At 51.2% G+C, this 14,049-nt stretch overlaps 3 protein-coding genes across 3 annotated transcripts; 1 reads left to right on the top strand and 2 right to left on the bottom strand.

Moving 5' to 3' along the window:
- Positions 1 to 60: 60 nt before the first annotated feature.
- On the bottom strand, positions 61 to 711 carry AAFC00_004734 (uncharacterized protein; the record flags this gene model as incomplete). Its single annotated transcript, XM_069348574.1, has 3 exons — positions 61 to 94; positions 147 to 531; positions 582 to 711. The coding sequence occupies 3 exons, from the start codon at positions 709 to 711 to the stop codon at positions 61 to 63; spliced, it is 549 nt and encodes a 182-aa protein (XP_069196840.1).
- A 2,296-nt stretch (positions 712 to 3,007) lies between these two features.
- Positions 3,008 to 4,479, top strand: AAFC00_004735 (uncharacterized protein; the record flags this gene model as incomplete). Its single annotated transcript, XM_069344420.1, has 7 exons — positions 3,008 to 3,052; positions 3,108 to 3,173; positions 3,227 to 3,595; positions 3,655 to 3,751; positions 3,812 to 3,833; positions 3,898 to 4,225; positions 4,348 to 4,479. 7 exons carry the CDS (start codon positions 3,008 to 3,010, stop codon positions 4,477 to 4,479), a joined length of 1,059 nt encoding a protein of 352 aa, XP_069196841.1.
- Positions 4,480 to 10,299: 5,820 nt separating this feature from the next.
- Positions 10,300 to 13,191, bottom strand: AAFC00_004736 (uncharacterized protein; the record flags this gene model as incomplete). The annotated part of the gene is made up of 6 exons (XM_069344421.1): positions 10,300 to 10,398; positions 10,473 to 11,585; positions 11,640 to 12,104; positions 12,219 to 12,918; positions 12,984 to 13,107; positions 13,182 to 13,191. The coding sequence occupies 6 exons, from the start codon at positions 13,189 to 13,191 to the stop codon at positions 10,300 to 10,302; spliced, it is 2,511 nt and encodes an 836-aa protein (XP_069196842.1).
- Positions 13,192 to 14,049: the final 858 nt, after the last annotated feature.

The following is a 14,049-nucleotide window of genomic DNA, read 5'->3' on the forward strand; positions in this document are numbered from 1 at the left end:
GTGCTGAATCTACTAGTCGTGTCTTTGGGTATCTGAGCAAAAAGAATAAGAGAAAATATTTCACGGAGTTCTGGATTCGCTGGATATTACAACACTGCCATAATGTCAGTACCGGTGAATCGCTTTGTTACTTGCAGGTGACTTACTGCGTTGACTTTGTGATGCCGTGATCTCTGCTGATGTCGCTATGATCATCATCTTCAATTTGGCTTTCGATATCATTGGTCATGAACCACTCATTCTTGCAATTTGTATGAGCAAGTTCGGTCTGACTGTGTGTGGGCTGCATGCCATAGTTGGAAGCACTGCGCAGCTCAAAGCCATGCTCAGTTGAGCGGCCGGTGCCCATCCAGGATTGACCACCACTACCGTAGCCACCACTATACCCCGGCTGGGAGGTACTAAAGGACGAGCCCATAAGTCTTGGGGCAATCTGCCGGAGGAGCGGTTTCAAAGCAGGCGCAGATGCGCAGATCACGGAGACATTCGTATCCACGGCACTCCAGTTGGAGCTATCATAGGACTTCCAGGCTGCAATGCGATAAGTCTTCTGCGAGTTGACATCCATTGGAAAGACTTACTAGGATCAGTAGATGTGAGGATCTGGCTGACACGAAGGCAACGAATTATGCTTGCAATTATGGGTATGCCTCCCAGCGCCACTGTAGCAATCAAGGCGATTTTTTGACGTGGCGCCATCTTTAGCGCCATGATTTTCGGCAAAGCGTATGACATAAGAAAAAGGTCCACAACCATGTTGGAGATCGCATAAACATGAAACATTGGTATCGTCGAGATGCATGTCGCCTTGATCAGGGGATTCCACACGCCTTTTATTGGATTACACTGAAAAATGCTAACGCATTCGGCTGCAATGGCAAGGCTTATAATAAAGCCAAGCACACCATAAAGTAGGCGTTTACCAGAACGACTGGTGGTGAACACTCGCAGATATAGTGCGCAGACTGATAGCTTCGTAAAGCATATAGAAGCCTGATAAACCAGTAACGTCCCGAAGGCCATCTGGGTCGAGGGGACTGCGTGTACGTGAGCAGAGTCGGTAACATGTCTTCCGGCACCATAGCGGACGGCCAGACATGCCATGATGCAGTTTGCAAGCGCAGAGACCTTCGACTCTATCAGTTTCGAATGTCGTGCCGTGAGGTATATACACTGACCCATCCAATGGCTAAGGCCAAGTCATCACCGCCCCAAGTTTTCAGTATTGCAGCGCAAGAGTACACTCTGCCACCCCAGAAGAAAGACCCAACGACGAAAGGGACAATGTTGCCAACAAGTATTAGCGGGCCGCGAGTCTGCAAAGTCAGCATTGTTGTCAGTGTCACCACACAAGTTGAGACTGTTCACTCACTTCTTCGTACATAAGTAAAGATCAGCCAAGCTCAGGCCAGACAGATTGTAGAGTGACACAGGTAACGCAAGCGTACGAGGTAGGGAACGGAAATTGTGCAACAGAAGGCAGGTGATTATATCGTACACGGGGTCGACGTGAAAATTGTTAGATGACAATGCAGTACATCATATAGGGCCAGGATATCTGGAAGCGCGATAGCTTAATGGAAATACTTAACAGACTAACCGTCCTCCACAAGATCCACAGGACCAGCCCACTCGGAGAATAAGAGTAAGGTTCTACGCATAATCGATCGTAGAGTCCCGTCCTTGGTTCCTGCGCAATTTAAGCTCGTTGTTGGACAAAACCCCGAGGAGGCACGCCACTTCGATTAAAATTGATCTTATGCAGAAGGCAACCCTTCCACATGTACTCTGGCCATACAGCAATTCTTCAAATGTGGGTTGGTATCATTGGATATTTTCCCGTTGATCATGATACCGTGATGGTTCCAGTCATGTCGTCGTTGGACTGAAACGTTCTCGGCATTCGGGTAAGACGCATCGCCGCCGTGTCGGGTTATGCTCTCAAACTAAGTTGATCTCTTGTATCGTATTTCGTGATGGCTAGAATTCGAGGCCGCACCACAACGTCTTGACAATTGACTTGAATACCTAACGCCGTCCTGGTGGTGGAGAAAGTTCGGTCATCGCCTTCCTATGGCCTTACTCACCACGCACGATGCCACTTCGAGCTTCTGGATTATGTCGCATCTCAACATCGTGCAGGATCATACTTGAAAATAGCGATGGACTCGAGTCAGACTAGCCAGATATGTTCGCTGTCAGGAACATGGAGGGAGTTCGATTCTCCGGCTATTCGGCCTTTGTAGACTTTACATCGCTTCTGAACCCTTCAGAGCGACAAAAGTATGAATAACAGTTTTTACACTAAGATTCTAGTCGAAACACATCATGCAAGCGAAGAAGAACAAGCACGCGTTATGGATAGTTTGAAAGCCCTATATACAGGACTTTCATGCTGTCCACTTTCATGAGACCTGCCACTGAACAGTACGAAGTCTGAGTAGAAGTCTCTATGTCTTATAGAGTACCTTGTACGATGTACATGAAGCTGTCTCAACGCAATAGTTGAAGTTGTGTCAAACTGCGCCGCGCCCGTATCAACATATGCACTACATATTGAATTTGACGCCAACTCGTAAGATGATACATAGTCGTTGTTGGCGACTTCTCTGTGAGATGACTTCACGTGATAGCAAGACCTGTAGATGTAGCTATTACATCTGTTTCAACAACGACGAGTGTTATTGAACGAGTCGTGATATCTGTACCTACAGTATGCATCGCGGTGCAATTCTGCTCCCCGCAGCAAGCTGCAGTATCTTGTGTATTTCGCTGTGCTATGCCTTATCGGGCAGGAGCTTATAGCTACGTTACATCATGATTCTTAAAGCTATGAAACAGAACACCTTGGCCGTTCATATACTGTACAGTACGGTCTTCATAACGTCTATACTCACGAATACATCCTCCAGATACAGTCACTATTTTCTTGTTACTGAAGCCAAGCTACTCTTTGGCATTTTCAAAAGCATCGTCGTTGAATCAATAAAAACCTTATACAGCAAAGATGTCTGCCCCAGTTGTAAAATCCAAGTATGATCCCAAGGACATGGTTTGTGCTTGTCCCCAGGAACTATCTCGACTTTTTGCTGACGAAGAGAGCATAGGTGTTCCGACACTTTGGCCCTACAGGTCTCAAGGTGTCCGTATTCTCTCTTGGTGGTTGGTTGACCGTAAGTTATAACAAGACAGATCCCCTACATGCCCAGTACTGACCTCAGCCAAGTACGGTGGAACACAAAAGGGCAACATTGTCAAGGACTGCCTCGAGACAGCATGGAACCATGGCTGCAACTTCTTCGACACTGCCGAGACGTACGCCAATGGCGCTTCGGAGGTGGAGATGGGCCAGGCTCTCAAGGAGCTCGACTGGCCTCGCGACGAGTATGTTCTCGCCACTAAGATTTTCTTTGGCACAGGCCGCAAGGAACCCAACACTCGCGGACTAAGTCGCAAGCACGTCGTCGAGGGCTTGAAGTCGTCGCTCAAGCGCCTGCAGACTCCCTATGTCGACATTTGCTTTGCGCATAGGCCCGATTACGCAACTCCCATGAAGGAGATCGTCGAGGGATTTACGCAGTGCATTCGCAACTTGGTAAGATCTGACTCATTTCCTGCCCTCATTTCTCCACTGTACTGATTGAGCATGAAAAGAACCTCTGCTACTACTGGGGAACCAGTGAGTGGTCCGCCGTGCAGATCATGGAGGCGACCCAGATTGCCGAAAAGTACAATCTGATCGCCCCTGTTGGTAAGTTTGATGTTCAGCACACGTCGGAAATGAAACCAATGATGCTAACTTGACACGCAGCCGAGCAGTGCCAATACAATGCGTACGATACGCCCTTTGGTTCCACTCAATCTCTCTTTCTACCTGCAAGCTGACCAAACAATTAGTTTCCACCGCCAGAGGTTCGAAGTCGAGTACGACCCTCTGTTCAAGCAATTCGAGTACGGAACCACAGTGTGGTCACCCCTGGCCTCCGGCCTGCTGACAGGCAAATACAACGACGGCATCCCGAGCGACTCGCGATTCGCCACCAACAAGGCCTTCTTCGAGAACACCATCAAGCAGCTGGAGTCGCCCGAGGGCCAGGCCAAGATCGAAAAGGTCAGGAAGCTGACCGCCATCGCCGAGAAACTCGGTGGCAACACCGCTCAGCTGGCCTTGGCCTGGGCTGCGAGCAACCCGAATGTCTCGAGTGTCATTCTCGGTGCTACCAAGGTGCGTTTTATTTTTCTATATCTCGACTTGCGAGCACAGCACGATACTGGCACCGATTTGTCTAGATTTTGCTGTCTCATCAAACACGAAGAGGGTCATGCTGACAGAAAGCAAAACTACAGACTGAGCAAATCGAGGACAACATGAAGGCCTTGAAGCTCATTCCCAAATTGACTCCCGAGATCAAGGAGGAGATCGAGAAGATCCTTGACAATGCTCCTGCTAAGCCTCCCACTTTCAACCGCGAGAGGTAATAAACTCAACTGAGTTACAGCTGAAAGGAGACACGCAAGCGTCACGGGAAAGGGAACCAAAAAGGCACAGCAATTTGTGAACTTGAGAAAAGAGCCTCCAGGCTCTATGAATTATTCTTGACGTTCTTTGTGAAAATGAAGCTCTCTCCCAGAAAATCATGGCGCGTGAAAATAGTACAGGATCAATGCGATCGCACTGAATCATCTTGGTGCTTTGCGCATCCTTGCTCTCGAAAGACCTGAATCGCAGAAATGTTTCTCCCCGGCTGTTCTCGAGGTCTTCCCACTCATGTTACAACGTGATACGCTCCCAACGACTGCGGCCTTCATCTCAAATGGAACGCGTGCCTCACTTTCAACTATGTACAAAAACAATGCTGAGCTGTACATTTTGTGCAATTGGTTGTTCCGCCGGGACAACCCTGATATCGACATTATTGAGCGCGTGGACTTCCTTCAAAGGAGTGTATACATATCAGCTTAAAAATCCCTCGTAATGCGTTCACCCGTCCTGTGAATTATAGTCGTGACCATCAGGTGGAGGTGGCGCACCAGGCATGTTGCCATCCATGGCCGACATGCCTGCGAAATCGCCAAAGATGCCCATGTCGAAACCGTTGACGTCGCTTGTCCCACTGAACAAGCCGCCATCGTCAGGGAGCTGGCTGGGCGGGTCCATGTTGAAGGGCATGAACCATGCCGAGGACTGGTCCCAGAGACCGCCGGCGCCGGAGGTGGCGTTGACGCCGAAATTGTAGGCGTTGAGGTCAATGTCGAAGGGATTGTTCGGGTTGTCACCGCCAGCAGCGTTCGTACCTGGAGTTGGGAAATTGACGGCCGCTCGTGACATGGTGTAAGGAGATGGAGGTGGCATGCCGTCTCGATCGCTGTGGGGAGGCATCATCGCGAGTCTTTGAGCCGGCTGCACTGCCCTCTGCTGGGCTTGGAGCATGGACATATTCGGCGTCATGCCACCAGATGCGAAGAGATTCTGCTGTGAAAGCGACGAGTTATCGCTGGGTATATGTTGATGTTGTGATTGGAGATGCGTTTGATGTTGCTGTTGCAAGTCCTGTAACTGATGTTGATGCTGATTCAGGTGCATTGGCTGCTGTTGCTGGAGATTTCGAACACGTGACCCCGACGGCAGACGCGCCATCGAGTCCGATTGTTGTGGTACTTGTTGTGAGGATGTGTTGCCATCGGCCTGTGGCGTCGCATTGGATGCAGTGTCTGTACTTGTCGCTTCCGCATCAGCAGGCTGGGACGTCTGCGTGTCGGACTTTGCTCGTTTTCTTTTTGCAGTCTTCCTTGCTGCTGAGCGTGCCGGAGGCCCGAGCTTCGAGAAGAACTCTTCTACGCTCTGGAGGTCACTTCTCTGACCCAGGACGGCATCTGCACCGGGCTCCTTCTTGATCTCTGTGATAGGCTCCTCGTAGTCCATTCCGGTAACACCATGGGGATAGCGATCGAACCAATCGCCATACTGGAATATCGTCTCGTGTTGCTTCGAACCCGTGGAGCCTTGCGTTGATTGAGGACCACGTATTGCGGCATCTGCATGTTTTCTGTATAGGTCCTTCAGGTTCTCAGTGACGAAGTGAAACATGCCCCAGTGCTTCTTCATCTTGGTCAAGTATTTGACGTTGACAGCCAGATTCTGCTTCGAAGATGCCTCGAGAGCAGGGCTCTTGGAGAACACACCGTATATGTGTACTGTACTTGCCAAATATGCACAGTAACCAGCGAAAGGTGCCACCACTCGGTGATCCATTGCTTCATTGATTAGTATTGAGATCTGATTTGCCGCCTCTAGAGCAGTACGACCACATTCGGAAACGAAGGCTTGCGGCATGTCCTTTAGATCCACCAACCGTGAGCCCGGACTAGGTAGTGCAAACCGATTTAGAAAGAGCACATGTTGATTCAGTATGATATGCAAGAAAATGAATTGGTTTGCGATCTTTTCGCTTGCATGACTCTGCAGGTTATCGGCAGTCCAGGAAAGCGACAGCGGCAGCGAAGTCTGGAAGCCCTTGATTGTTGCGCGAAGTCTAGAAAAGCCGGACTCCTCGGACCACATTGGATGCGAATCACGTTCTCGGCCTCCTAGGTTCATGTAGCGAATCAACTGACCCCAGATAGCAACGAGGCGGACGATGTATGCCGCGACACCCATGTTGTCTCTCGCGCTGATGCTCTCCCCATCGTCTTCTTCAGTCTGGGTCTGTTCAGCCGGAGCATTTTCCAAGTTCTCTGTCACGCCTGGAATTTCGAATTGGAAGTAGTGTTCCTTGATAGGAAGTTGAGATTGGATGAATTGTTCGTTGACGAAAATAGGCCGCTCCGTACCGGACGAGTTGAAGCGATCCATCATGAAACACGCCCACATTGTACGTCGTCGAATCTCTCGATCCGTGAAGCTCAGCTCGGCAGATGCACCACGATCTTTACCTTGTGCGTCGTGTGCCAGATCTTTGTGCAGCTGTAGCGCGTATGCCATACGTTGGGCCATGCCTCCAAGCATCCAACTGCGTCCACCTTGACAGGTACCAAACTCGTGCAGACCCAAGATGAGGTAGACTATTAAAATGGTAATGTTTGGTGCGTCGTATCGTTTCAAGGCGATCTCGCGCGCCGCGCTAGCCCAATGCTCTCCTCTAAGAAATGCGGGCTGCGTTCTCAGATCTGGATGGTTGGAAAATCTAGCTGATACGGCGCAGACGGCGAGAATGAGCACCGGGGGAACCTGCCCAGCCTCTAGCCTTCGCATGAAACTAGGCTTGTGCAGTAGATGATAGCCCTGGCCATAGACAAAGTCAAAGTAGACTTCGGCAAGATGGCGGACTAACTCTACAGGTGGTAGAGATTCTAGACCTTCCTTTAGTAGACTCTCCTCCTGCTCATCGGCGGCGTTGCGAGCAGCTTGTGCAGCAGCGGTAGCGGCCGGAGTCCCGGCTTGTTCTGAAGATTTTGGTGCGACACTCGTTCTCGAGCGAGACCAGTCCGAAAGCTCTTGAGCAAAAGCGGAATCTGCAGGTCGCTTCTTGTCGTTTGCGGACTTGGGAGGGAGGCCAGGAATAGCGGGTTTGACGACAGCTCTGCCTATAGTGGAAATTCTTGCCTGATCCTCCTTGGGGACAATCTTGATGACGCGCTCTTCCATGCGCTTCAAGCGCTTGTCCAGCATAGCCATGTAGTCTGTTCTTGGGGCGGCTTTCCTGGTCGTTACTTTGTAGACGCACGGGATTCTAGACCTCAGACAGTGCTTGCAGGCAGGTTTCTCTCCAGAGCATCGGATCTTCTTGCGCCTACAGGCAATGCAGGCCAGAGGCAATCGCTTCCGCTCCTTGCCCGCCTTTGTCTTCAACTCGGCCCACGAGGGCATCGTGTCCCCCTTCTGATCTTTGTCCCTGGGCCCATCAGTCCCAGTCTGGCTGGAAGTGGCGTTTGCCGCTGCAGAACCAGTGTGCGAATTCTCGCCGGCGAACAAACTACCATGCCCTCCAATGCTCACCGGGCTGGTCGAGTCCGAGTGCAGCTGCTGCGCGAATTGATTGCTGCTACCTACACTTGTGCGATGGACGGGGGCGGCAGATGTCGTGGATTGTGCGTCGGAAGCAGATGCATTGAAAGTAGAGGCGGCGAGCGGTACATGCTGGAACAAGGAAGACTGGAAGTGGGGGGACGAGAGCTGGTTGTGGTCCAGTGAGGGGTTGAAGGATGAGTATCCACCAGGAGTGGTCATATTGGCAGGATTGTAAGAATTCGGCGAGGGCGCGATCCCGGGGGCAGCATCGAAGGGCGCATTGGAGTTCGGCGACAACGACATGGACGAGCGCCTTTGGGTGAAGCCGACAGAGTGTCAGACAAGACTTCTATCCTGTTCGAAATTGGTAATTAGGGAATTAAAGCTGCTCTAAGATCCTATCCTAACGTCATGACCGTCAGTCGCACTTGCTTCCAGGCAAGAAAACCTTCACCCGGCAAGGTGTGGACCTGGGCTCGTTGATGCCCGCGCCGCTCTTCACCACCCAGCTAGGCACAGAAGGTGCCTCTCTGCCACAGGCGGGTGTGAGAGAAGTCGAGGCAAGGCAGCGCAATGTGACTGTAGGGCGTGATGGGTTAGAACAGGAAACGGTGGCGATAGTGGTAGTGAGTATGGGAATGATGAACGTTGACAAATCCAGCCTTGTGTATTGGTAGATGAGATAGAGCAAAGTGGGTAGGGAAGGTCGATGGCGTATGCCAGAAGTATGTACTGTAGTTGTGCAGACACAGAGTATTGTACAGTACAGTACTGTACCGCTGTACGAATGCTTGCGAGACAAGCAGTGATGACCCAGATATTCTTTCTCCAGAACCACGAACGTGCTAGATGGGCCCAGGACGGGACTAGTTCACGCTTGGGAGCGTTACTTGGGATTAGTACAGTAGCAACGACCCCTTCCTTAGTGATCGACCTTTCAGCTGGGCAAGCCGGTGAGGTACAGTACAGTACAATAGTGGACTGCTACTACTGTGCTGTATGTAGGTGGCCGATGTCGTCGAGGTGAGTGAGCCGGGCGGTTCGTGAGTATGATGCGAGAAAAAAGCCACACCTCCACACCATATGCTCTATACAAATGCACTATATAACGCAATCAAAGGAGGGTTTTACAGAAGCAAGCGTGGAACCTTCCAAAGCCATATGAGCAGAGATCAAGGTAAGCACGGCGACGACCGCTACTGGCCTCTGACCACAGAACACACTAAAGAAAAACCACAACTCTGCCGCAAGCTCGACGCCCTTGATTGCGGTACCCTTCCCTTCCGCACTTTTCTCTCCATGCACGCAAGCTTGCGACTTGCATGTGGGGCAGATGTGGTTCAAGCTCCAAACTATAATCGTACCCAGGCACTTTTCCAGCGCAGAAATCCACAAAGCTTCCACATTCATCGGGTTGGACCCACTGCTTTGCGCCCTCATCCGATTCAATGCAGGTTTCCTCGCCTCTGCTCTACCTACCTTACTCTCCGCTCTTGTTGCCTGCACTTGGCAATAATGCTCTGATCACACTGTAGTACCTGGGTTAGCCGCAGGTTCATATATCATAGTGTGCTCCTCAGTATCCGTGTACCTCTTTGCATGCAGTCTGGACACTAATGCTTGAGTGGTTTTGTATCTCTGGCTCCATCTGAAACTTTAGCACTTGCCCCTACGCAATGCATAAAAAAACGGTCTCTTTTCTTCTGTGCTTCATGCACGCACTTCCGCGTTCCCGATCATCTCCACACTATCAACCCCAGTTTACCCACCTTTTCCGTATCCTCGGAACTCCTAACAAGTCTTGCCGTTGTTTGTACTGTAGATGCATGTACAAAGTCGCAGTTCTGTACTTTATAGCAGGTACTGTACAAGTACATTCATACAACCCCGCTGTGCGTTATAGATTCGTCGGAGAGCTCGGAAACATGTCGTGTAGGTGCGATCGTACCTTTTCGCCGTCTGAGACAGTTTGGAATTAGTCGAGGCCAAGCCGGCCTTCATGAGACAAGCTTCCTAGATCTGCCTATATATCATCTGATAATTACTCATGAATCGCGAGTCGCATTCATCGAGTGATGGCAGATATACAGCACGCTTATAAGCATCGTCATTCCAATCTCTGCATCGCACATGACACCGCTACTATGTTTGAATCATTTTCATCACAGACTCATGCCATGGCAGACGTGTGTCCTCACAACGCGTGCCCTACCAAGACCTTCAAAACGACCGCGTCGACTCACAGCGACACATCCACTCCCCCTTTTTGCTTATTTGCTTCCTGCATGACTTTAGGCACCCTCGGACCAGTCCACCTGTTCCGTTAATGGGGCGCGCCCTGATTTCGCGCAGCTCAACTTCAGCCGTAAACGTAGCTTTGCTGGAGGTGGCTGCACTCTGTCGTCAGCGATGCACAATCAAATGTTGTTGACTTCGAAGGTCATAAAGGAATTGGAGAACTCACCCCTTGCACCGATACCACGCGCATTTGCTGCGTTGCCTCTTGACCTCCCGCCAGCTCGCTGCTGCTGATACCTTGTAGCTGTAATTTCTGACTCTTCGGTACGGCCGCCTGGAGAGCTACGTCCGTAAAATGCTCGCCAACGCTTGTGTTCTTGAACCTTGCCATGACCTGCACCGCAGCCGCACTCCGATGGACTTGAAATGTAAGCAGGAAGTCGTTCTTGTTGTATGCCGTATAGACCGGTGCTTGCGAAGCGGCTGGAGTCGGAGCGGGGGCAGCAGCAGTAACGGGCACGCTGGCCTGGTTTCCGCTCGTTGCTGACGGCGCGTCAAAGAGGTCAAAAATTGAGCCAATGTTGCCGCCTGCAGGAGGCGGAGAGGCTGCCTGCGGTGCTGGCGCAGACGCAGTAGACGGCCCACCTCCGAGGATATCTGCAAGGAGATCGGCGTTGTGCTGGGAGCCATTGGCAGCACCACCAGCGCTCACGGTGGGCATAGGAGGATCTCCCATCAGATCCAACAGCATATCTTGTTCCGTCACCTGGCTTGGCTTCTTCTTGCTCGGCGTCTTTGACAGTCGCTTTGATTTGGTGGCTTCGCCTAGCACTCTCTGCTCCTCGCGGATCTCAGGCGGTGGCATGCGCTCTAAGACGCCTCGTCGAATATCATCGTAGGTGAACAGGCTTCCGTACTCGACCGCGCGCTGTTGAATTTCAATGTCCAGGTTGATGTTGTTGCTCTCAAGCAAGCGACGCAACCGCTCAATCTGAGCCGGCTCTGTGAGGCGCGTGGTGAGCTTCATGGTGGCGGTGATGATGTATTCCTTGACGCTCTGGCCTGCATAGCTGCTGTTGAGAATGGCGGTGAATAGGTCGACAATGTCGCTTTGCTTGACCTCCTGCACAAGCTCTTCCTCCTCGTATTGACCGCCTCGCAAGAGAGCATCACCGTATTCGCCAATGACCCAGGCACCTGCAAGGTTCAGTCCTTCCTGGGAGATATCGTCCTTCAAGCTGGCGTAAAGCTTTTGCACCGAATATGTTTGCAGGTCAGGTGTGGTAGCGATGAGACGGACAAAAGATGACAGGATCTGCTCCTTGACGTAGTTTCCTGCCTTGATACCTGTCAGAATGAAAGTCTGCTGGTAGTGCGAAGATCAAAGACTTACCAGCTTCAGCACACGCAGCATAGTATCAACGTGCCAGCGCTTATTGGGTGCAAATCTGTCTGCGGCAATACCGATCTGTGTCGTCATGACAGGCTTGAATTCGGCATCGGCAACCTCGAGGAAGGAGAGGAGCTCGCGAACCAGGACTCTGACATTGGACTCGTTGATCAGGGTGAATGCAAGATCGAGGGCTCTTCTTCGGATGCTGATATCAGGATCGCGTAGACAATCGAGGATGGTGTTGCGGTGTCGCTGGACAGCGTTTGGCTCGACAGCGACAACCTTGTTCAGGGTGTTCAGGGCAACGTATCTGATGTTGTTGTCCTTGTTGGTGAGGAATTTACCCAAGATGTTGACACCCAGAACTCTTAATCCAGAATCGGCCTCGATGTCGAGAATGGTGAGAACAGCTTCGTAAAGAATGGAGTTGCCCACGTTCTTGGACGAATCGGTGTTGGTAGCGACCTGTGGTGGAATTGGTCAGAGCAGCGAGTGGGAAGAGGTAGAAGTGCAAGATTGTGCAAGAAGTTCGCATATGTGGGGAGTGAGGAGATCCCAAAGAAGCAAGAAAATACACACCTGAGCCAGGATATCGTTGATTTGCTCGCTGGTGTGAGTGTCGCCGCGGCCCAGGACACGGAGTAGTCTGAGAAGCTTGACCTGCAAGAAGGGATCCGTGATGCCAGTAACATCATGTTCGGGGGCATAGCCAGAGCTGGACAGAGTCTTGAGGATCTTGACGAGCGCAGGCACAAGGGGTCTGAAGGTATCGACAATGCCCTCCTCGCCGCCTTCCTCCTCGTCAGCCTCGCATAAGCTGATGACCAGGGTCAGGCCGGTGAGCAGCACGGCATGGTTGCGGTCGGCCAGAAGCATCTTGGCCTTTTCGATGAAGTGCTCCTGGAGGTCGGGGACTTTGCGGCAGATTCGCATGGCGCAGAGAGCGGCTTTCCGGCGAATGTAGGGGTTGGAGCTCGACAGGATGGACTCAATGTCAGGGAACAGATCGCGAGACATTTCCACCGAGGCGATATTGCCGAGAGTGCAGAGAGCCAGACCGACGACATATTGATTCGAGTGCTTCAGGTCGTTGGACAGAGAATTAGTGACGAGAGTAAGAACCTCTTGGTTCTCGTCGAGCAGGAGCATAGTGCCCAGATAACCAAGTCGCTTGTCGGCGAAGCGAGGTGAAGCCAGGAGCTTTAGACATTCAATCTGGCCGAAATGCGTGCGCTCTCCCAGCGTGAAGAGGTAGAGTAGTTTGGCGACATTGTTTCTCCTGATCAGACACGTGTATGTGTGAGTGGCTGTGTGCTCTGCAGTCAATTGTACAGGGTTATTTACCGTATGTTGTGGTCGCCGCTCTCCTCTCGGAAACTGGCTCTTATAGCAGCGCTCTCTTTCTGCACAACAGCTCTCTCGTCGGCAATGGTTTTAGCCGCCCTGACATTTCGAATGAATTGTTTGACTGTGATGCGGCATCAGTGTCAGTGTCAGAAGTGCCGCATTTGGGAGGAGTTGATTTTGTGTTATGTATCGTACGGGAGCTCATTCTCACGGTCCTTGTGGACCCCAGGTGGGATCTGATTGATTATTTATGAGATGACAATCTGGAGCAGACCAAGCATATCTAGGTTGATAGAGAGGATTGCGCGCGGAGCTGTTGGATTGAGATTGTCGTGGTTGAATTGTGTTTGTAATGGGGAAGGGGGGGCCTTGGGGCTGTCCAGATATGGATTATTGCTTGTCACAGACAAGCTCTCCACATAAAGCACAGTAAGGTAGGGTAGGGTAATTACAGTACACAGTTGCAGTACAAGTATGATGGCCTGAGCTACGGTGCTGTAACTGTGCTACGGCTTGCACGTTTGCCTTAGCACAGCCTGACAATAGGGCTCAACTCACCAGGCACCCACATGGCTGCAGGGCAGGGCTGATCAGGCTGATAAGATTGATAGGGTACTTCTCTCCCTTGCTTGATGCGCCTTACCTCATGCTCGGCAACAAATACTTCTCCCGAAACTGTAATTCGTCGTATGATGGCATTGTTGGAGAATCATGGTACTGCATGATGCAAGGTACCTTACATGAATACAGTGAGCTTGACATCACTGATACGAGAGACTCGAGATGAAAAGTACAAGGCTTCGGTCGGTGGTCAGAGCAGAAAGTCATGTCTCGCGCCCGTGTTTCGCATGCGCATGCGTGCTGTATATCTGCTGCACCCAATCCAACGTCTTTATCCGTGGTTTGTACTCTTTTGTCCAGTAGATAACATATAGTAGTACGGTCGCACTCTGCATCCGTGGCTTGCGGCATCATGTCCGTCATGACTCGTCCATCTGGATCCCATATCTCATCTCATCATACGCTACGTGCTCGTATATAAGGTAACAGATATTCCTCCCAT

Source organism: Neodothiora populina, assembly GCF_041146345.1.
Source record: "Neodothiora populina strain CPC 39397 chromosome Unknown canker_contig_3, whole genome shotgun sequence".
NCBI classification, from domain to species: Eukaryota; Fungi; Ascomycota; class Dothideomycetes; order Dothideales; family Dothioraceae; genus Neodothiora; species Neodothiora populina.